Source organism: Phocoena sinus, chromosome 1 (genome assembly GCF_008692025.1).
Source record: "Phocoena sinus isolate mPhoSin1 chromosome 1, mPhoSin1.pri, whole genome shotgun sequence".
NCBI classification, from domain to species: domain Eukaryota; kingdom Metazoa; phylum Chordata; class Mammalia; order Artiodactyla; family Phocoenidae; genus Phocoena; species Phocoena sinus.
Window position 1 is genome coordinate 170,916,808 of NC_045763.1, and position 22,168 is coordinate 170,938,975.

General features: G+C 39.0%; 1 protein-coding gene across 7 annotated transcripts in view; it reads left to right on the forward strand.

The window, feature by feature from the left end:
• ESRRG (estrogen related receptor gamma) overlaps positions 1-22,168 on the forward strand; it is a 643,230-nt gene that overhangs the window by 615,904 nt on the left and 5,158 nt on the right. For 6 of the 7 annotated variants that reach the window (XM_032604485.1, XM_032604480.1, XM_032604500.1 and 3 more), the window contains one exon: positions 11,002-11,271. In XM_032604485.1, the coding sequence (XP_032460376.1) occupies positions 11,002-11,271 (270 nt within the window). Of the gene's footprint in view, positions 1-11,001; positions 11,489-22,168 lie in introns of those variants that run through there. The other variant, XM_032604509.1, reaches the window with a different exon arrangement.

The following is a 22,168-nucleotide window of genomic DNA, read 5'->3' on the forward strand; positions in this document are numbered from 1 at the left end:
AACAAAAAGACTCCTTTGACTAAATACCCTGAGCCATAAGGCAGCAACTCTGCCTTCATTTATGCAAGCAGGTGCATTGGGAGAAACTTTGAACACTTACCTTTCTTGGATAGGAAGCATTTAATTCAAAATCCGATTAGGGTGGGTTGACCATTTCTCCTTCCCTTCTCATTTTTTCATTTTATTAACTCATTCATATATATATGAACTCTGTGTAGTTTTATATGTATATAGTATATATATATATATGTATATAAAACTGAGTTATTTAATGTATATAAATATATATATCTACTGCAACAGCTTACTCCTATTTTATTCAATATGTGGAATATGCTTTTAGATTCTTCAATATAAGATTATTATGTTATGTCACAAATAACAAAACAAAGTAGCCATGGCTAAGTTGCTATTTATAGATTTCCTTTAATGGTTGAATGTTCCCACGAGAAGCAGTTCACCTTTTTTAAAAAGTTACTACATTCCATGTGGGCAAAAGAAAAACTCACAAAAATTTCTTTTTAATTTAAACTATATTTTGGGGTCAGAAACACAGATTAAACATCAAATATTAGAAATTATAAAGGAAAGTAAAAATGCCAGTAATGTGTTGTTTAACAAAAAAAGTTAACCCCAAATTATAGTTGGGATTGTTTTTCCAACAATTCTAAACAGGATTAGAGGCACATCTCTCTCTTGCTAAACTCTGACAAATGACATACTTTATTAATAACTTATTTGTTAGTTTATTAAAACTTTGGATGGTGAAGAAAACATATATTTTGATCTGAAAATTTATGTTAGCAAAATTCATCTTGTGTTTCCTCCCATATTTCTATTCTAAATGAAGAATTTTGGTCTCCAAGGGACATAATTTGTGTGCCCATTAATCCAAACTCTCAGCTAAATAGCTACGTACAAAAAATGGTAAAACAAAGTTCACACAAAAATAATGTGAACGGACTACGTGACTTATTAAAAATATTTTTAGCCCTCTGCTTGATTTCCTCAAGGTCCAACTTGATTTTTCTTAACGTAAATGATCCTCCTTCACTTGCCCAGATATTTGCACAGGGCTGGTTCTAGCTATTCTTGTTCCTACAGCAGGTGGAAATGGTTCCCCTTCAAAATTATTACATAAGAATGGCTATACAAACCAGTTTGATAAACCTGAAACACGTCTAAATGGCATTTAAATTACATTAGCACCTACTTGTACAGACACAGTGAAAGGTCATAACCAACAAATACCATCTTCGCTGTTTGTAAATGTCTTTTTTTTTCTTTTAAAGAATGGTAACATTTTTATTTATTTATTTTATATTTATTTATGGCTGTGTTGGGTCTTCGTTTCTGCGTGAGGGCTTTCTCTAGTTGTGGCAAGCAGGGGCCACTCTTCATCGCGGTGCCTGGGCCTCTCACTGTCGCGGCCTCTCTTGTTGTGGAGCATAGGCTCCAGACGTGCGCAGGCTCAGTAGTCGTGACTCACGGGCCTAGTTGCTCCACGGCATGTGGGATCTTCCCGGACCAGGGCTCGAACCCGTGTCCCCTGCATTGGCAGGCGGATTCTCAACCACTGCGCCACCGGGGAAGCCCTGTAAATGCCTAATTTGCTGCTTTAAAGTGGGAAGCCATCTCGCTCCCTCGTTGCTGCCCAATGGCTGTCATGTTGCAGATACCTCTGACAAGTGAGTATTTACTTAGTGAGAACCCATTGTTCTAAAATGGACTGAAACGGAGATGCCGCATGTGAATGCATTTTTATTGCATTGCCTTTTCTTTGCTGTTTTTGATTTAGGAGTTACTTGGACTTTACCAAAGCTAGATTTGGAGTCTCCTAAGAATTTATGTAAAAACTGTAGACATACAGATTTTTATTCCTGCAAGTAGAAAGAAGCAGTGAGCTTTTTCTTTCGTTCCTGACCTAAGTTAGGATTTCAGAGGATTAAAATACTAGCTCCAGATCATAAATTTACACGTTGTCAAAATAAGTATACAACTAAGGTAAAGTAGGGAAATCAATTACAGATACTTGTAAATAATAAAAGAAAAAAAGTCATGACATTATCACAGAATCTGTTATGAATAATTGCTTGTAAATATAGGAGGAAGTAGTTAGGCCATATGATTAAAATGTGAACTTTAATTACAAATTAAAAAAGAACTGGCTGAGGTTGAGAAATTTAGGCAGGACTTTATCAGAGTTTAAGTGGCTCCAGAGAAAATCCTATATACTATATAGGCACTTGTAAGCAGAGCTTTTTGTATAATCGGTGCCTTAATAAACGCTTGCTGAATTATGAAAAAACATTAGGCAGTTGTTTTGTTAAGCATTCAGATATTTTTGTGGAGAGGGAGAGGGACCTGGTATCTGGAATTTTTATTTCTCTGGAATATTATTGCTAGCCTTCCATTCTTGTTGAAAGCCAGTCCGTGAGTTGTTAAGGAATTTTCTCTCCATTCATTCCTTGGGATATTTATTAAGCACATGCTATGTGGCAGGCAGTGATGGAGGTGCTGGGGATATAGCAGGGAGCAAAGAAGAGGAGGTCTCCACTGTTAAGAGCTTAGAGATCATGGAACACACTGAGGATACAGACATACCTGTTAGGCAGCGCATCATCACACCCACTCCTTTACTTGCTTATGTCTTTACCTTGAGCTCCACTATCCTGTTTTACAACTTACAACTGTCAATGCCCCTGGATGCTACACAGGAACACTGATAAGGACAGTAGGGATGGAAAGAAATGTGTGCACTTGATGTCGGAACTACAAAAAGAGAAAACTTGGTGACAGATCCCTGAAAGGCTAGGAGCGAGGCAGCTGGTGGATGGTGATGCCGTTAATCTGGGAAGTAGTGAAGTTGTGGGATTTGTCATTGGGGTTGGGAAAATGGGCTCAATTTTCAAGGTGTTAAGCCATCTACAGAGGACTTCCCAGGGGAGGATTTTTCAGGAAGTATGGCAGGAAAGGGAGAGAAGGGCCACATAGTGAAAGACATTTCATATTGTGCCAGAGAGTTTCAGTTTTGTCCTTCAGAAGTGGAAGCCAGTAAAGCGTTTTGATCAGCGAATAGCATAATTAGATTTCATATTTGAAAGAATGCTTGAATAGCCACAGGTAGGATGGAAAAAGGAAACACCAGACATAAGGATTTTGGTGTCCCTGTATCCCAAAAGAGACGATGGGGGCCCAAATCAAAACCCTGGAGGAAGAAAAGGAGAGAAAGTGTTGGGTACATTTGGGAGGATGTGTCCAATCAAACACCCATCTTTCCTCCTCTGCATTTACATTCACTTTGATCATTCTTTATGGCGCCTACCTACTTCTCCTCATTGTGCTTTAATCTACTTTTACTAAACTGTAAAGTTGTAGAGGGCAGGCGTTGTATCATCTCATGGTTCTGAGCACGGTGCTTGACTTATCATAGAGGCACTAACTATCAGTGGTTACAGTGGAACCATTGGAAACCTAAATAACGTAGGGCTAGACCCAAACTTTGGGAAGATTTTTGCCACCTTCCCATTTTACAGATGGGAAAGCAGGAATTGGAGAAGTTGAGTCACATGCTTAGTTGGTAGCAGAGGTGGCACCCCATGCTAGGTTGACTTACTCCCAACCCAGCGATGTTCGTGGGAAGTGCTCACCGATACCCACACGGCCTCGTGCTTGATGTAAGTAGCTCTCAGTTTGTTATTCTGAGTCAGACGGCATTGGAGCTGGAAGATCCTTCAGAGATGTTTGGTCCACATTTCACATTTGACAGATGAAGAGTCAGCTGTGGGTCTGTATTTGTTTGCTGGGGCTGCTATAACAAAGTACCACAAACTGGATGGGTGAAACAACTATCTCACAGTTGTCTTCCAGTTCTGGAGGCTGGAAGTCTGAGATCAAGGTGTCTGGAGGCTGGAAGTCTAAGATCAAGGTGTCTGAAGGGTGGGTTCCTTCTGAGCGCCATGAGGAAGGATCTGTTCCATCCCTCTCTTCGGGTAGCCTCCAGCATCCCTTGGCTTGTAGGTGGCGTTCATCCTGTGTATCTTCACATTGTTTCCCTCTGTTTGTGTCTGTCTCTGAGTCTAAATTTCACCCTTTTTATGAAGTTACAGTCAGATTAGATTAGGACCCACCCTAATGACCTCATCTTAACTTGATCACCCACAAAGACCCTGTTTCCAAATAAGGTCACATTCACAGTCCTGGGAGTTAGGATTCCAACAGCTTTTGGAGGGCCACAAGTCCGCTTACAGCAGGGACCAAGTTAACACCGTTGGTCGTAGCGAGGGTAGAACCATAACCCAGATCCCCCGACCTCAAGGTCTCTGCTCCCCACACCAGCCTCTTCCCTCATCTATCACGCCACAGCAGTAAACCCTTAGCTTTTGGGTATTTGACATTATAAGTCTCCTACATACTCTTCAGAAGTCTGCGGAAATGTCTATCAGCCTTACAGATCCCCGAAGTTCAAGACAGAGTCGATTTGTGTTTATTTTGGAAGTTTGACTTTTACATCAAGAATTAGACCCAATTTGATAAAGACTCCTTGGGAATTTCCTGAAGAGGATGGTGCCTGCACATCTGGTGCCCAGGCTGGACTGATTTTCCTTGGACAACTGGTCCATGCCCTGTAATGCACGATGATGGTATTTCTTGACCAGTCCCACTGGGGAAAGCAAGGCAGATTCAAGCACAGTTTCTTTTTCTTCCAAATCAGAAATGTAGCTTCAGAATGATGCTTTTCCCTCCTCTGTATCTATCTAATCCCAAAGTGAAACTGACAGTACCCTTTTATAAGATTTTTGTTTTAAGAGTCCTATATTATATGGTGCTGCCTTCCTTTTTTCTTCATGGCCAAACAAATTTAAGTCACATCAAAAAGGAGAGTGTTCCAGGCAGAACTTGCTTGTTTTCAACTAGTACCAAAAAAAAAAAAAAAAAAAAAAGCTTGTAGGAAAAGAAAGCTATTAGATGTCCCTCCTTGAAAGCAGCTTCTCCATCCTCGCCTCCATGCTCCCCCACAATTTGTCTTTCTTCTTGGTTTAGATGAAAGGAGAGAAGTAAAGTTGAGGCCAGGTCAGAAGGAGTTTGGGAAAGACTAAGGGAATTATTTGCTCCTCTGTAGGCATTCAGAGCGGGTAGGTAAGTGGGACTTGCAAAGAGAAGCTGTACCCTCCCTGTAGATGTTCTCTGTATTCTTATTTTGTATTCTTCTGCCCTCTCTCTGGTCCTTTTTTCAAAGAAGCTTGGCAGTTGTTTAAAACTGCCCACTCACAAAAACAAACCAACAAAAAATTCCTGTCATCATTTTGAGGCTTTCCAATGCTACCACCTGGGAACATTTTTCCTTAGCTGCTGTTACACTTTTAATGTTTCTAGCAAGCTGGACTGGGAAATAAGAAACAATTGTTTCTTATAAAAGACAGCATTTCACCAGTGCCATGGGGGTAGGGGGGCATGTTTTCAATTTCGGTGCCCTTGCAAACTTATTTGGCTGTTCACATCATCAGCATGACTGGTCAGTGGCCAGTCAAAGCTGTCAGCTCGGTGAACAGTGATAATGGTGCCCTGGACTGGCGGATGCTACCCGTCCAATTCTACTCTCTCCTTCTTTAGTTTATCGCAACTATCCAGATCTTATACTAAACTGTATATAGATGGTGATCAGTTCTCCCACATAGATATAATTTTTGAATCTGAGTTCTGTCTTTCAGATTTTCACATTTGTCCCATGAAGCCACTATTTTAAAATAATGGCTCCATAACATCTCTGTGAACCCCACTTGGAGTATGAAAACAGAATTAAAGAAACAGCTATCTTACGGAATCCACAAATGTTAAAACAAATGATCAAATTGGGAAGAAAGGAGTGATCCCATTTTTGTCAGTTATTCTTACATTTCACCCAAACCAATTGTTAGTGAATCTCAATTATTAATATCTGGGTCAGGCTAACGGGATAAAGGTTCAAAGGGTAGCATTGTATGTATTGTATCTAATGCTTAGGTACTAATATAATAAGGAGATATTATAATATAATAGAGATAATTATTATCATCTTTCATAAAGAAAATGTTTAAAGAAAATGCTGCTGGTAGATCCAAGTGGATATTCCAGCTTTCACTTTGGCACTGGACCATCTGTAGTTGCTTGCCTCTAGCCTCTACTGAGTTCTAGTCCGTGAAGTCCATCTCTATGGAAAAAAAAAAAAAAAAGAGAAAAAAGGTCCTCGTTTATATATATTTTACAAGCCCCAGAGCTGTGTGTTTTGTGAATCATAGAACAAATGATATGTCTGCTGCTATTTGAGAAGAGCAGCTGACTTAAAAAGAGAAAGTTTATCACTAACAAGGCTTATGCATCTGTGCATTTATTGATAACTGAGACCAAATTTCCGTGCTGTTGTTACTCTCTTCTCCCCTAGTTCCCGTCCATACTAGGTTTATTTATATGGGAGAAGAAGCATCTGTGCATTTATTGATAACTGAGACCAAATTTCCGTGCTATTGTTACTCTCTCTCTTCTCCCCTAGTTCCTGTCCATACTAGGTTTATTTATATGGGAGAAGAAGCATCTAGCTGACGCCATGTTGCTCAGTCAGCTTCTCTCAGCGAACTTCGTTTGTCGTCTCAGTGAGTCATTATGACAGAATTATAATTTTAGCATGCTATGCTATTTGCTGAAAAGTGTCCATTTTTGGTGGAACAGAGACCCTACAGTTCAAAAAACTGTGGGCGGGCAAATCAGTGCCATGATTAAGTGATATTAACAGACACCCTGAAGATGTAAAAGCCTTGTTCTGTTTCAAGGAAGCAGCTGAGAAGAAAATGCCTAGCAGGGGTTAAACCCAAATGCCTTCACGGCAGCCTATTTCTGTCAACACTCTGTTCAGGAAATAAACATTTACGCTTTCTGAAATGAAAGTGTATTTTTGAAGACTAGCCGTCAGATATTTTTTGCCCTTCACACTTTCAAATGCTTAGCCCTTTTTTGTAAGTTGACTGCAAAGTGCATCCGTTTGCTGGGCTAAGAAAAAATAAATAAATAAAAACGGTTGACAAGTGCCATAGCACCACTGTCAACCTCCGAAGTTTCCAGTAGAAGAAGGAAAGAGGGTTGGCACAAAACGTGGTTTCTTCCAGCCTATTACTTCAGGGGTACCTGCCTCTTGAGAAGCTTTCCAATCCTTCCAAATGATGTTATGCCCCAGCGTCATCTGGTTTATTTGGAGCACACTGTATTGCAGATAAACACGCTATTTAACTGTGGGTTAAGGTAGCGAGTCATTCTGCCTGCAGAATGCCTGAGATACATTAAAGGGCACTGATCCTAGGATGGAGATGAAGAGAGATCAGGGTTGTCAGCGATATGCATGGAATGGGCTGGAGCTGGGGAAGAAAAAAGGTGCCATGATACCAGTGTATTTTAAAAAGCTGTAATATGGCTGAACATTTAAAACTATAACCTGTCACACACCAAAGATTAAGATCCTGGGATGTACAAAACATGAAGTTCCAATGACACCACCGCAAAGCATGTTTTTTTTTGCCACCAGGGAAGCCCCAAAGCATGTTTTATTTCACTTCGGAAGGGGGTTTCTCTCCAAAGATAGCTAAAGTTTATAGATGCTGAGGACCTCGAACTTGTAGCCCAAGAGCTATAAAACACCACTAAATGCCCAGTAAAAGCACAAACAAGTAATTATCATTTGGATGCAAGCATGCGTGTGCCAATGGAGCCATAGCGTTTTTAGAAAATTCCTTAGACTCAGTTTATTAAAATATACATTTTCATCTAGATCTTGGTCACTTAGGTTGTTATACTTTGCTCAGGACTACTGATAAAATTATCATTTTATCCACGTGTCTTTATGAATGTAAAATAGAACTAGCACTCCTCAAGGCCAGGGAGAAATTTTTTGAGGAATTAAAATATCATCTCGATTAGGTATTCAGCCTCCTTAGTGCTCAGGTGAACACGGCTAGCTCATAACAAGGCTGTTTAACAAGGCTGTTATCCAGGCATTTGGGCCGGACAGCTCTTTGTGACAGTTTCTAGATTGCAGAGGTTTGGGAGGAAAGGGTTAAACTGTTGGAATCCAGCTATTTCTAGACCAAGAAGAGATAAAAAAGTTCAGGCTTTTTTATATTGTGTAAAGCATGGGTTGTCTTCTTTTCCCTATGGTTTTGCAAAAATTATACCTCCTCTAATCAGCTTGAAATAGACTTGAGGTGATCCAACAGACCTTTTGTGCTATATCCATCTTTATGTGCTCCCCAACCTGCCCCCCCCCCCCCCCCCCCCCCCCCCCCCCCCCCCCCCCCCCCCCCCCCCCCGCCAAAAGGAGAACCTTTTCTTTACCCTTTTCCTTCTTTCTGTTTCATTAAGAATTGAAAGGAAAAGTTTGGTTTACATACACTCTCTCACACACACACAGAGCCATCCACCTAGAAGAATCAAATTGCAGGATCAACCTAAAAAAATGAAATGTTATTGTTTTTGCTTAATTAAACCCCCAAGAAATGTGTGAAACATTGTTATGGCTGAAAAATTGTTCATTTGTAAATCACAGGGACAAAGGGGACCCCGTGCAACTTTACAGTTTCCGTGCGCGTAAATGTCGATAGCGCGCCTTCTCCATCATCAGCACTAAATTCACATTGATGCCTCTTTTCTTCTCCGTATTGATCCTTCCATGAGAACGTAGATTTGTATCTGTTAATTAATGCGTCCTGAAACAGCGTTTGTATTAATCAGTCAGATAAGAAGAATTGGAGGCCTGCATCCTCCTGACAGCCGTAAAAGTGCTGGCCCTGATAAAATCGTGGATGGACCTCAATAAAAAAGTTCCTCCTTCCACTCAATAAACTAATCATCCTGCTTTTAATTATTCAGCAGAAAGATGTGTGGAGATTGGAGAATGTGTAAATCTATTTACTAACAGCAGTGTCTGGGAGGGAGAATAGGGCTGTCACGGGAAGGTGCTGCAGGCCGTGCGCTCTGTCCATCTGCTGCTGCAGAAAAACTGCTGCTTGGGAGCCTGAAAAGGAACAAGGAAACGAAGGCAAATGGAAAATACCCATCCCTTTCTGCTCGGAACTTTCTAGACGATTATGTTTTTGTCTGCTTCATTTACAAAAGAAAGCCCTACTCCATCCCTTTTCTTAGCTTAGATATTTGAATTTGCGTGACGTCTTTTTCTTGCGATGGGGGAATAGAAAAAAAAGAGCCGTATTGTTTGTTTGTTTTTTGGTTTGTTTGTTGTAAAACAACCTCGAGAGCAAATGGAACGGCACCTACTCAGATTAGATCATTATTCTTCTCTTTTGAATCCCTGTTAAAAGTTGTTACATCTCTAATGCCAAGAGGATGTTTATGAATGTAACCTCACATGGCAATGATAAAAAAAAAAAAGAATGGAAAAAAAGACATAGTCTAAAAGAAGATCAGTTAAGTAATATGTAAGCGGCTTGATAAAAAAAATGAAAGAAATGCTTTTTACACAGGCCCTAAGACCCCTTAAGAAAAGCTTGACTTAATCCCTCTTGATGATTTTATTAAACGCTTGTAGTTAATGGTGCCAAATGGCAAACCACTAGTTTTCTCCAGCGGGCCAGGAAATCATTTCCTTTTCTTTCCCATGCTGTAGTTGCTAATATCACAAGTTGCATTATTAATATTTCCTTCCTTCTGTAGAATTATTGGTAGCAGGACCTTAAATCATGGTCCCATTGTCCTCAAAAACCATAGAGATGGTTGGTCACCCTTGGAATTCCTGAGCATAACCTTGGAAATGAAAGTGAAGTTTTAAGAAACATTTCTTTTTTTAGGAAAACGTATGTGGTTGATCATCAGGTTTCTCCACTAAGACTTCCTTTTAGAGTCTGGGTCTAATTCCTCTAAAATTTACATATATATCTTTACTCCTAAGTAAGTTTAATTGTACTACTTCATCTTTCCCTCTTGAACCACGTTTTCTTTTTAATTTTTTCTTTTGCTTGTGTTTCCTCGAGTTCAGAAGGGACTTTAGACATCTATGCATAAATACAGACCAGATTTTTGTAAAGGATTGAAGCAGTCATCCAGGTATTTCAGATAAAAATAATATATCATACAGCTACACTTATGGAATGCATACTATATATTAGTGTTTTGCTGGGTTTTCTTTTATACTTCCCCAAAACAAAAATTAAGGTACAAGCAAATTGTCTTGCTCAAGGTGAAACAGCCAGTAGCTCAGTGGAGCCAGTATTTAAGTTCAGGATCAGGTTCTGCTCATATTCTGTCCATCACACCTTGTTGCCTCCATATTTAACTTTTTTTAATAACTGGATCTTAATATCAAGAATAAATTGTGGCTTCTCTATTTGGTGAGGAGGCCAGGCTACAAAAGATTCTACCCTCTTTTATACCAATAATCACCATTTAAAAAAGGAATTCATGCTAGATATCAGGGGGGCAAAAGACCCAGTTAAGAAGGCTCTTTTGGGTGTAAGCATACTCCATACTCACTGTGCTTGTGACTGTTACAGAGAAATGGTTCCAAACTGCACTCTGCTGTGTGGCCTACATTGTTTGTTTTCCTTTATTTGGGGCTTTTGGTTTTTTACTTTCATGGTGTTTATCAATAGTAGTTTTTAGAGATGAGGTAGTTGAAAGTTTGACTCCCTGTAAGACAGTCATGAAGACTTCCCCTAGAAATCAAGTATATTTCAACATTACACAGTAGTTCCTTCTCAAGTGAAAGAAACAAAACTACTTCTTTTCTATTATATTCCTCTCAGCTGTGTCTATAAAACCTTGAGAAAATGCCAACAAGTTGAAGCTGGTTTGTGACTTTTACTTTGCCATTGGCAAAATGATCAGGGGAAATTTTAAGAGTGGCTAATCAAAGCTCAGCAAATTTTTGAGCACCGATGCAGAAGACGACTACCGTATGAAACTAGCGTTGTATTATGAAATGATGGCTTTAAAGTAACTCGATCTGCCCATCTTCCCATGCAGGCTTCTCCACGCTGTCCCTGGCGGACCAGATGAGCCTTCTGCAGAGTGCTTGGATGGAAATTTTGATCCTTGGTGTCGTGTACCGATCTCTTTCCTTTGAGGATGAACTTGTCTATGCAGACGATTATATAATGGATGAAGACCAGTCTAAATTAGCAGGCCTTCTTGACCTAAATAATGCTATCCTGCAGCTGGTAAAGAAATACAAGAGCATGAAGCTGGAGAAAGAAGAATTTGTCACCCTCAAAGCAATCGCTCTTGCTAATTCAGGTTGGCATATTGACAATGGCCCGTTGTTACATTTTCTAATATGTCGGTTTTACCCCTTCCCTTAACTTCTTTCTTCTTCAGGGATTTGCTAGACCCAGTTGTAAATTCTGAGGCAGCAAAATTATAGTCATTGTAGCTTTCTAGTGAAAAGTTAGAAGAAAAGGAATATCAACTTAAAGGGAATTATTTTTATTTTGTTTGTTTATTAAAAGCTGTGACACTTCTACCACCTAATTCACTTACTAACATGAACCATGGCACAGCAAAAACTCATGTGCATGTGGTGTAAATGGACACTCAGGACCAAATTAGCTCCTGTGTCTTGTTTGCACAAGAGAAAATAAGTGTGAGTTACAAATACAAATCATTCCCCCGCTCCCCCAAAATGCAAATTTTGTAATTGGAATAATATATGTAGTGTTGCCTTTCACTTTGGTTATCAGAGAATACTCTGTTTTCTTCCATTCTGGAATTCTCTAAAAGTCAAGTTCTGCTGAAGGAGTATTTCCCTCAAGGGTATTACCTATGCAGTAAGGGTTAAGAATTATGAGAATAAATTGGTCTTTACATGAGAACTGAAATGTACTAAAATAGGGAGCAACCTCTGATAAGTAAAAATCGTTGGTGCTTTGTTGTTTTTCCCTTTGTGCCTCTCCTGATGCCTGATTGTGGTCTTAAGTCTCTCTTAGCATTTGCATAAAGTCCAGGATAGATCCCTCCTTAATGACGAGCTGATCTTTAGATACCTGCATGTCAATAACACGCTCTGATGCTATGTACCATTGACAGTCACACCGTGCCCCTCCATCTGCTTTTGTTTTGACCCTATCTTTGAACTTTATCTTGGTTGCCGGCCAGTAGTTTTCCCTTTAATTACAAGAAGGAAACTGTCAATAAAATCTGTTAAATGGGATGCAATGAGTGGCTTGAATGGGCGGACGGCTATTTGTTCAAATTCTGCAGCATTCAAGGTATTGACAGTTTGTTTTCTGGGGCCATATGTGACGATCAATCTCAGACTGGGCTCAGCCGCGCTGAAAAATGAAAAACCAGATTGCTTTTGCTTACTTGTGGATGACGACTTCGTGATTTGGCGTGGTCCTAGTGAGATGAGACCTTCTGCCCAAATTGCCCCCATGAGAGCCAGGAATGCGTGACTGTTTTTAGAAATAATTTTTAATTGATTTTGTAATTAACAGTTCATCTACAATATTGATGCATGAATCCTTGGACTGATAGGAGGGGGATTGTTTTCAACAATGAAGTTGTACTTTCCTATTTGTCTTCATGATGGCATTTAACATTTCACACTTTTAATGGCGAATGTACCCCTCTTCCTTATAACACCATTCACTTCTCGCTTACTCCCCTGTGAAACTGTAAAATATGATTCTGTGTGACAAATGGCATCGTCGTCACAAACCCTGAGGAACCCCGTGCCCTGCTCTCTGGAAAACCAAAGTGGGAGATGGGATAGAAATTTTCTGAGAATTTATTAGCTTGCATGGACTTCCCATTAGAGCACCTCTCATAATTAGATGAAAGATTTTGCAGTGATGGTTTGGGAAGAATTTTTATTTGGAAACCATATAGTGATTCTAATGTAAAACATTTACTTGGTTAATTATTTTTAAAATGAAGCCAGTGTGTTTTATATCTTTCGTGTCTCAAATTGCTTTTTGTGAATTATTAATTAGTCATGAATGCTGAGCAATGCTAAAACTTTATCATCAACATTGCTCAAATTCTATACTTTTGGATGTTAGACGTATACTTTATGGCTATGGATTATTATTCAGTTTACCTGAATTAATTAGTAGCAGCATTTCTGTTGCTGCTGTTTAGAAGTATAATCATTAATGTTTTTATATAGAGATATTTGTATTCCACATTCTCTGCTGTGAGGCAGAGGAGGTGACCTACTTTCAAGCAATGACTGGTGATTAAAAAGTTTATAGAACTAGTCAGTTTATTTTTCTTGTACTAGCAGCCAGAACTAGTCAAACAAACCCTCTCTTTTTTTCTAGCATAGTATTCTGTAGCATTTTTTTTTCTTAAAAATTTCTCCACCTCACAAAATTCTCCTGTAAGTGATTCTAACATTTTTTCAGCGTCTCAATACCAAGGAAAATTAATTGAATCAGAGTCCATAATAAAGGAGTAACAACGAAGTCCTATAGGGACTATTTTAATGTCTAAATTGTGCCACCTCTCCTGTGCTGTATAAATATGGCCTTTCATCCAGCCAACCTGCAAGCCCCACCATTTTACCTTGGGATAAACCACTCAGAAAGGCATTTTGTTTGAGACTGTCAGTATGATGCTATTTTATTCCATTTTTTTACCATTATTTGGAGGACAGCAATAAAGTTGCAGATTCAGTCTTGCCGGGAACCTGTGTTTCTTAAGCTGCTCAAACACAGCAATATGAAAATATTTTAATGCTTTTCATAAACATACCAAAAAGCTTGTAGATTTTCTTTCAGGATTTAGAAATTTTAGATTAACATAAGAGACTTTTGGCGGAGAAAAAAAAGAAACCTACTTTAGTGTGATTTATATAAGTACCTCAGCGTTCCCCGTATGGCTGTAGGTGTAAACAACCATTGTCTCATTAATCTAAATTTCAGCTTATTTTAAACATCTGTCTTTATTCAATAATTATAAATGTCGTGCTTATGCTTGGGAAACAGGGAATTGGCTTCCTGATAATGGCTGTCATGTTTTTTGTAGCTATGTTTCTGTCACATATGAATTCAGGAATATTTATAACACCAGAAAGCCATTGGAAGTGTATTCCCTATCTTCAGGTATATAGCCAAAAAAAACCAATATATCATGAGCTAATACTGTAATTATCACATTCAGATCTTTGAAAACCCTAAATAATCGTTCCACTGATTTTTGAAGGTAAGAAACTAACTGACTCACCTAAACTACACATTCTCTATTTTGGAGTGCCAACAGCCTTTTGAGAAATACTGCATCCCCGATACATCTCTGTGGGACTGAATTTAAAGAGGAAAATCTAGGTCACAATTTTAACATTGTCATTGTAAGGCCCCGGCTTTCCCACACGTACAACAAGAGGTTTAGACTAATCTCTAAAATTCTTTCCATTTGGGGAATTCTATGATTCTAGAATTAATTTTATGTCTTTATGGGAAAATATAGTGAAATATTACTGCCAGCATTTTGGGTAAGATTATAGCACTTGGTTCTGTTCTCTCGATTGGTTCTATTGATTCTTATGTCTAAAATTTGTTTGAAACTATTATCACTGGCCCCAAGGTAATATACTCACCTTTACATAGTGGAAGATGAAAAGCAGTTTAAGATTAAGAATTGCTTTTAGTCCGATCATTCTCTTTGGCTTAAGACACAAGACCTTCAACTCCATAGCTGCCCCTCACAACCCGACTGCTGCCACCCCAGACCCACCCCCAACCTAGAGCCCTGTGAGCACAGCCCACGTGAGAATAGATAGAATCTACATATTTAAGTTGAGTTTTCTTTTTACTTCCGCATAGTACCTCTGGAGTAATAGCATCTATTGATATAAAGCTGCAAATAATATTTTGGTCATCAATTTTAAATCATCAGTCATTATGCTCATCTCATGACAGTATTTTGTTCTCAAGGACAAATGGTATATGTGCAGAATGTGGTGTAATTTCAAGGGATTAAAAAGTCTATGATTTCTGTTGGGGAGTGGAATGGGGGCCGTATTTAATCAGCATATTTGGACCCTCATACAAGTTTGGACTAGTATTCCTCAATCTTATTTCATTCTCTCTCCTCTTAGGGTAGGCTTTTTCGATACGTTTTTCCTAATAGGTCCCCAATGAAGTATTAATATCACAGATATACAATGCATCTGTTTATGTACTGCGTATATGTGAATTTTACCTAAAAAAAGAGGGTTTTTTCTACTCTCCAATTCCAAATGTCACCTCCTTTGAGAATGCATGGTTTATCCACGTAACTGTTTTCTTCTCTGAAAAATGAGGTAGATGAATTTAATAGCATCTAACATCTCCTAACTGGCCTAAAATGTTAATCTCAGTTACTTTTAAGAGAGGGTGGTGAGTTTGGTCTTATATTTTGCGTGTGGCTTGGTCGTATATTTTGTGTGTGGTGTGTGTGTTTGTGCTAAATTGGTAATATAGAAATATTAACATCTTCACGGATCTAAACAACTAGTATAAAAGTAAAGACACCTCTTCAGTTCTTTAGTAGCTACTGGGCCCTCAAACAATTTTACTGAAATTTGGAGTTTGCTGATTTGATACTCAGGAGATAGTTTTAGCTATTGGTCAAGAGATGATCCTTTTTTAGAATCTTTCTGTAGACATTTCTGTTTTAGTTTTCAGCCTCTGCTGGGGAATCTCTTTTGATTTCCACAGCATGCCTGTTTGGGTAGACATATCCAGTATCATTTTACAGGTAATGGAAGTGAGCTGATAAAGATGTGTGGCTGCTTTGAGGCAGAGGGTTGGACCCTCAGTCCCTTGCTATCAATAAGCTATTAATATTTCTATTTCACAAATAATGTGTATACCATGTCTTTAAAAGAGTCAATGAATAAGACGTTAGCCAGTGCAATTTCACATCTGCCACCCTAAATTAGTATTTTAAGTTTAGTTTAGAATTTTGTCCCCAGTTCCTTTATCTTCGTGGAGCTATAGTGGTAGAAAGCCACTCAGGAAAGTGACAAAAAGAATCGAAAACAAAATGTTTACCAGATTATAACATTTTTTAAGAAATGAATATGGATAGGTCCTTTGTGGCAGGTAGAAATTTATTCTTAACTTTTACCCAAACCAGTATCTTATTCTATAAGATAAATAAGAAATCAGAATTCTGCCTTTCCATCTCCTAGTCTGCTTCTCTTTGGTTTTTGCTCAAATCAGTCATCGCTGCTTGAATTATTTTAATTTTATTTTAGATGATATATCTGGGAAGTGGATTGTTTTTTAATTTAATGCAACCCTTACATTTCATGCACACCGTGATATTTCAAAACTTTATGTAGAAAATAAGGCTGGTTCCTGAACGTTTCTTAGCATGCTCAATGATCACTATGCCTTTATATAACATGGGAAATATTTGCTACGAGTACCTCTGTGCTTCCATCCTGCATTATAAGCACATAAAATGCTCTATAGTTGCTTTACTTCTAGGAGTTGACATAATACAGCACCATGTCACGTACAGGTCTTAAGACAAGGAGCAGTCTGTTATAAAAGGTCATCGGCATAGTGCAGAGCATTTAGGATGTTGTGAAAGGTTGAAATATTTACCACCCAAGCTGGTATCAAGATTCACTTCTAGTAACAGGAGTTAGAAAGTTCTAGAAAAGTGTAAGATACTGGAGGGAGAGGGAAGGTCTTGAGTACTTGCAGCGTAATAGAAAAGACCTAGCAGGGAAATTATGTGAGGTCAACAGAACAAACAACAATAATTTGGGATTCGAGAGGGAAGCCTGGAGGAAAGAAACTATGGGCCACGAGGGTTTTCTGTGATTCAACATTTTATATAAATACAGTAGGAGAGTGATTTGTGTGATTGATAGAAATGTAAGAGAAAGCAGACTTGATAGCCAGAGCAAGAAATGAGGAAAAAAGTCCTCCAAAAAAAAAAAAAAAATGTGTGTCTCAGTGGAAAGCTGTAAAATCAGAAGTCCTGTTTTTCTCACCATGGTTAGGCACAAAATCAGAATTATTATGTCTATTTCCAATATTAGAATTCTGACTTCTCTGGGTTAGAAAAGGCCTAAAAGATTTTATGATCCAACACCCTACTTGGTATATGAACAGGTTCCTTGGTGTTTCTGACAAGTGTTTCTGTAGTCTTGATAGGAATTCTACTCAACTCACTACTTTCTAGAAGGAACCTTTTCATCAAGTTTCTCACTACTTCTCTCTCTAGCTCTCTCACCGTTTTAATAAAAACACAGATTAAAACGCACACACATACAAAACGAAATGTGTGCCTTAATAAGTGTATTAGTTCCTCTAACAGATCACCACATCTTGGTGGCTCTAAACCACGCTTACTTATTCTCCTACAGTTCAGGAGGTCAGTGGTCCATGATCAGTTTCACCAGGTTAATGACAACGTGTGGACAGGGCCACTCTCCCTCTGGAGGCTCTAGGGGAGAATCTGATACCTGGCCTTTTCCAGCTTCTACTGTGGTATCCCTTGGCGCATGGCGCCTTCCTGCATCTTCAGAGCCAGGCCTGTACCATTTTGCTTCATTGGCGACACTGCCTTCTTTTTCCTTTTCCTCCCTCTTATAAGGACACTTTTGATTTCACTGAAGGCCCACCTGGATAATCTAGGATACTGTTCCCATATCAAGATCCTAAATCACAGCTGCAAAGTCCGTTTTGCCACACGAGGTAACATTTAGGTTGCAGGGTTGGACTACCCAGATATCTTTGGGACCATTTTGCTGCCTACCACAATGAATATATAAGCAAGGTCAAGAAATATAACTTTGCATCTGTCCCAGTCACTCTCCCTTCCCTTCTCACAAAAATAACCCCTATCCTGTCCTGACTTTTATAGTCATCACTTCCATATGTTTTATAGTGGTTTTGTTACTGAATGTGTATCCCCAGACACGATAGTTTAATCTTGCCCTTTAAAAAACATTGTTTTCTCCTTATGGATTTTTAAAGTCTCCTTTACTCTAAAAGTTCCTCTTTAAGTTTTTGTGTTCTTATAGTTTATCTATTGCAAGAGCCAGGGCATTTGCCCTGCACAGTTCCCCAGAGTCTGGACTTTGCAGTTTATATCCTCTAGGGGCAGCTCATCATGTTTCTCTGCCCTTTGCGTCTTGTGCAAACCAGCAACTGGATCCAAAGGGCTTAATCAGATTCAGTTTCTAGACCTACAGGTGGGGTGCTGTTCTTTGGGAGACATATAATGTCTGGTTGTCTCACTTTTTGTGATGTTAGCAGCCATTGGTACTCATTCCTTAAATCCGTGGTGATTTGTAATTTTAACCTTTCTTTTTTCATTCAGTAGTTGGGATACTTATACACAGAGATGCTTTCTCTCCTCTCTTATTTGGTTACCAGTGATACAGACTGAATGGGAAATGTGGGATAAATGCTTGATTATTTCTGTTTATTCACCAGTTTTCAAGATAAGGAATCAGCACCCTATCTTCTTTTAATGTCATTATAAAGACATGTATTTAAACATAATCAATAGATTTCAATCAATTGTAATTGTAATTCTTTTTAAAGTTTAAATTGTCCCATTTGAGTCAGCGGGAACCTCTTCAAGTCAGCGTCTGGAATCTTTTTGAATGACGTAATAGTTGTACATACTCTCCTTCCTATTTATTCTGACAAGGTGTTTATATTCATCCTAAATGTTTCCTGATTGGGGCCTGGAATCTGATTACAACTTGGGTGCTACTGGTACCGAATACTGCATACCTGGGTTGGCCGTGCTTCCTGAACCCCTTCAGTGGAAACAGAGCTAGGAATGCAGACACACACACTATAATCCTGATTGTGTGTGTGTGTGTGTGTGTGTCTTTTGGGGATATCTTGTTACTTAGTTTTTTGGTAAGTGTTTTCTATGGATTTTTAATTTTGCCATCTAGTTGCTCTTTTTTTTTTTTTTTTTTTTTGCGGTACACGGGCCTCTCACTGTTGTGGCCTCTGCCGTTGCAGAGCACAGGCTCCGGACGCGCAGGCTCAGCGGCCATGGCTCACGGGCCCAGCCGCTCCGCGGCATGTGGGATCTTCCCGGACCGGGGCATGAACCCATGTCCCCTGCATCGGCAGGCGGACTCTCAACCATGACGCCACCAGGGAAGCCCGCTCTGTTCTTCTGTGTGCAGATTTGGAGAGATTAAAAGTTTTTGCTGTCACCACTGCCATCCTCCTGGAATACAGTTTACTGATTTTTAATCAAAACTTTATGATTGGCACCTTTTTGAAAACGTTAAGTTTGACTATCTATGTTAATCAAGAGCCATTGTGCCATGACAGTCAACCAGGGTTCTTCGGTATCTCATCTGATTGTAACTGAGAAGATCACTGTTTTAGACTCCTTAAAATTGTATATAAAAATGTGGAGACGCAAATTATCTTTTAGAAAATAGACTTTTGCTCACTTCTCTGTCTTCTTCATCGTATGTGTTTCATTCCTTTGGTGATTAGAGTCACGTCGGCTGTATCGTTACTGCCCTTCTTCATGTAGGCAGCTTACTAACACTAAAGAAAACCAACATCTGTGTCCCACAGAAAAGGTTACTCTGAGTGTTGGTTTATAATATGTACCAGATTTGACTCTGAATATGCTTTATTTATGTCTAATATTCAATTCCGTCCTCAAAATAAGATTTGGCATCATTGAGAAAATAGTGCCAAGAATGAGCTGCAAGTCCTGAAGACAGTTCCTAAACAGAGCGTGGGCATTCTGGAGTAGCTTTACCTATTGCCACCGTAATGGATAATTTTACCATAGAGAAGGACAGTGCCTTATTCCAGGTGAGAAGTAAAAACAAAATCTTCTTTTGCAACGGCTCTAAGTATCACTGAATTTTGCGGCTATTGGTATAAGGATATTTAGCTGTCTTCCCAGAGTAAGTGATCTGAGCTAGACATGTCCCTTTAGGGTCGTACTTCATGGAGGAAAATATTGGAATTGAACAAAAGGGTTCTATTTTATTATTAGATGTTGAAACTTAATATATGGGTGACACTATACGTATCATTGGAACTTTGGTAATCTTTTGGAATCTTGATCATTTTAGAATAGCATTTGTTTGTCTTATTGTCTAGTTTAGTGATTTTCAACCCTGGCTTGACCATAGAATCACCTAGATTTTAAAAAATACTGATGTCCTGCATCCAGTCCAATTTTCTGATTTAATAAGTCTGGGCTTGGACCCAGAAATCCTAGTTTTTTTTTCTTTCTTAACAACTCACTCGGTGTTTTTAATGTTCAGCTTTGCACTGTCCGGTTAGTTCATAAACCTGTGATTTCCATTATTAAGTTTATCTGGTTCCCGTTAGCACAAATACTGGGAAAATTTCCTTTAAAACATAAAGTTGAAAAAAAACCCAGTACCAACAACTAGAGTTAAATAATTATATAAAGTAATGCCAGTTCTACTGAGCTTTGCATAAATGTATAAATTTAGCCCGAAGAACAAAACAGAGATTAAAGCCACAGAGCCAGAACTTGAACTAGGATCCTTAATGGAGATTAATATTTTCTTCAGCAGTCTGCCAGCTGAATCATGGTCTAATTAAATAGTTCAGATCTAGTGAGTTTGCATTTAAAGTATTAGCAGCTCCGAGAATGGGTAAAGCTAAAATGAGTTAGAATCTTTTCTGTAAATGGGAAGTTAAATTATCATAGTAATTTGATTAAATCATTTTTAAATCTCTCAAGCTAAATCACCGCCTTTAAAGAATAGTTTGAAGTCTTAATTGCTGTTTGTGAGCATATCTCTCTGCTATTTGTTCTCGCCTCATTTCCTGTGACATCCTATAATATATCTCCCGCCAGGCAAGAGCAGTGGGGAAGGCAGGACTTGGAGTCGGGGCTGAGGTGACCGTACTTCAAAGCATTTCAAGACCTGCCATGTCGAAGAAAGTTATCCTGTATTGTTTCGGTAGTTAGAACCAGGACCAAAGGATGGAAGTTAGAGGCAGATTTGGGAAAATATGAAGAGGACACTTCTAACAAGTAGTTCTGTCCCTTGTTAAGTAGAATGCTCTCCATGTAACTGGCAATGTCTTTATTAGAAATGTTGTAGGAAAGATTCTTGCTGAAGACGCAAAGTTGAATGAGATGAGCTTAGGAGGACGATTTCAGTTCTTTAAAAAAAAAAAAAAAGGAAACGCCATGTCCGGTGTTATAAATTCTGGCTGCACACTTCGATTCAAAGACACCAGAGTTTAAGCCTACTCTGACACTTCCTAGCAGTCACCTGCCTTGCAGGGCTGTTGGGAGATGAATGAGGCAATGTTCATAAAATGCTTATCAGAGGCGTCACCCAAAACAGGTACTTAAGAAATGGTATATTTATTATATTTATTCTGCTTTTAAAATTTTTTTTTCTTTTTCTCTTTCTTTATTTTTTTAAAAAATTTTTTGGCCACACTGCACAGCATGCGGGGTCTTAGTTCCCTGACCAGGGATCAAACCCGTACCTCCGGCAGTGGAAGCACAGAGTCTTAACCACTGGATGGCCATGGAAGTCCCTATTCTGCTTTTTAAAATCAGTATATTTATTCTACTTTTTAAAAAATCAATCTGTTTGGAAAACCGCTATTTTGATTTAATTTTATCTGTAAAGACTGCAGTTCCTTTTTTCCTCATCCATTTCTTCCCCACTGTTTCCACTTAGAGTGTTAACGTTTAGTCCCCAGATAGGTTGGGTGAGTCCACTTCATCCCGGTTCCCTTATGTACAAAGGTCAATCTTCTGTGTATCTAAGCGCTCACCGTTACTGTGTGTCCATGTCCACCATTTTCCCCTGACAGTATTTAAGTGCACCTCCGTTGTTGTTGTTGTCACCTCCGTGACTGTTTTTTTGTCACTTTCATTACCGCCCCCTTAGACAACTTTGGAAATTCCGTGTGCTTGTTTCTAAGAGAAGACACACGGGAAGTGGATGGATTTGCTCTGCTGAAAGGAACCAGATTGCAGGAAAGCCTAGGTAGAAACAGTCCCTCGGAAAGGCCAGGGTTCATGTTGGAGAATGTCTGGAGTTCCACTCCAGGACACCACTGTCAACGTTTCCCACCTAGAAGAATTCCTTCTTTTGGCCCCACCAGGCAGGAATCGAGTCTTGAGCAGTAAACCCTTACAAGTAACTCTATTCCAGAATATTCAAAACTCTTTTAAAGAAACGTGT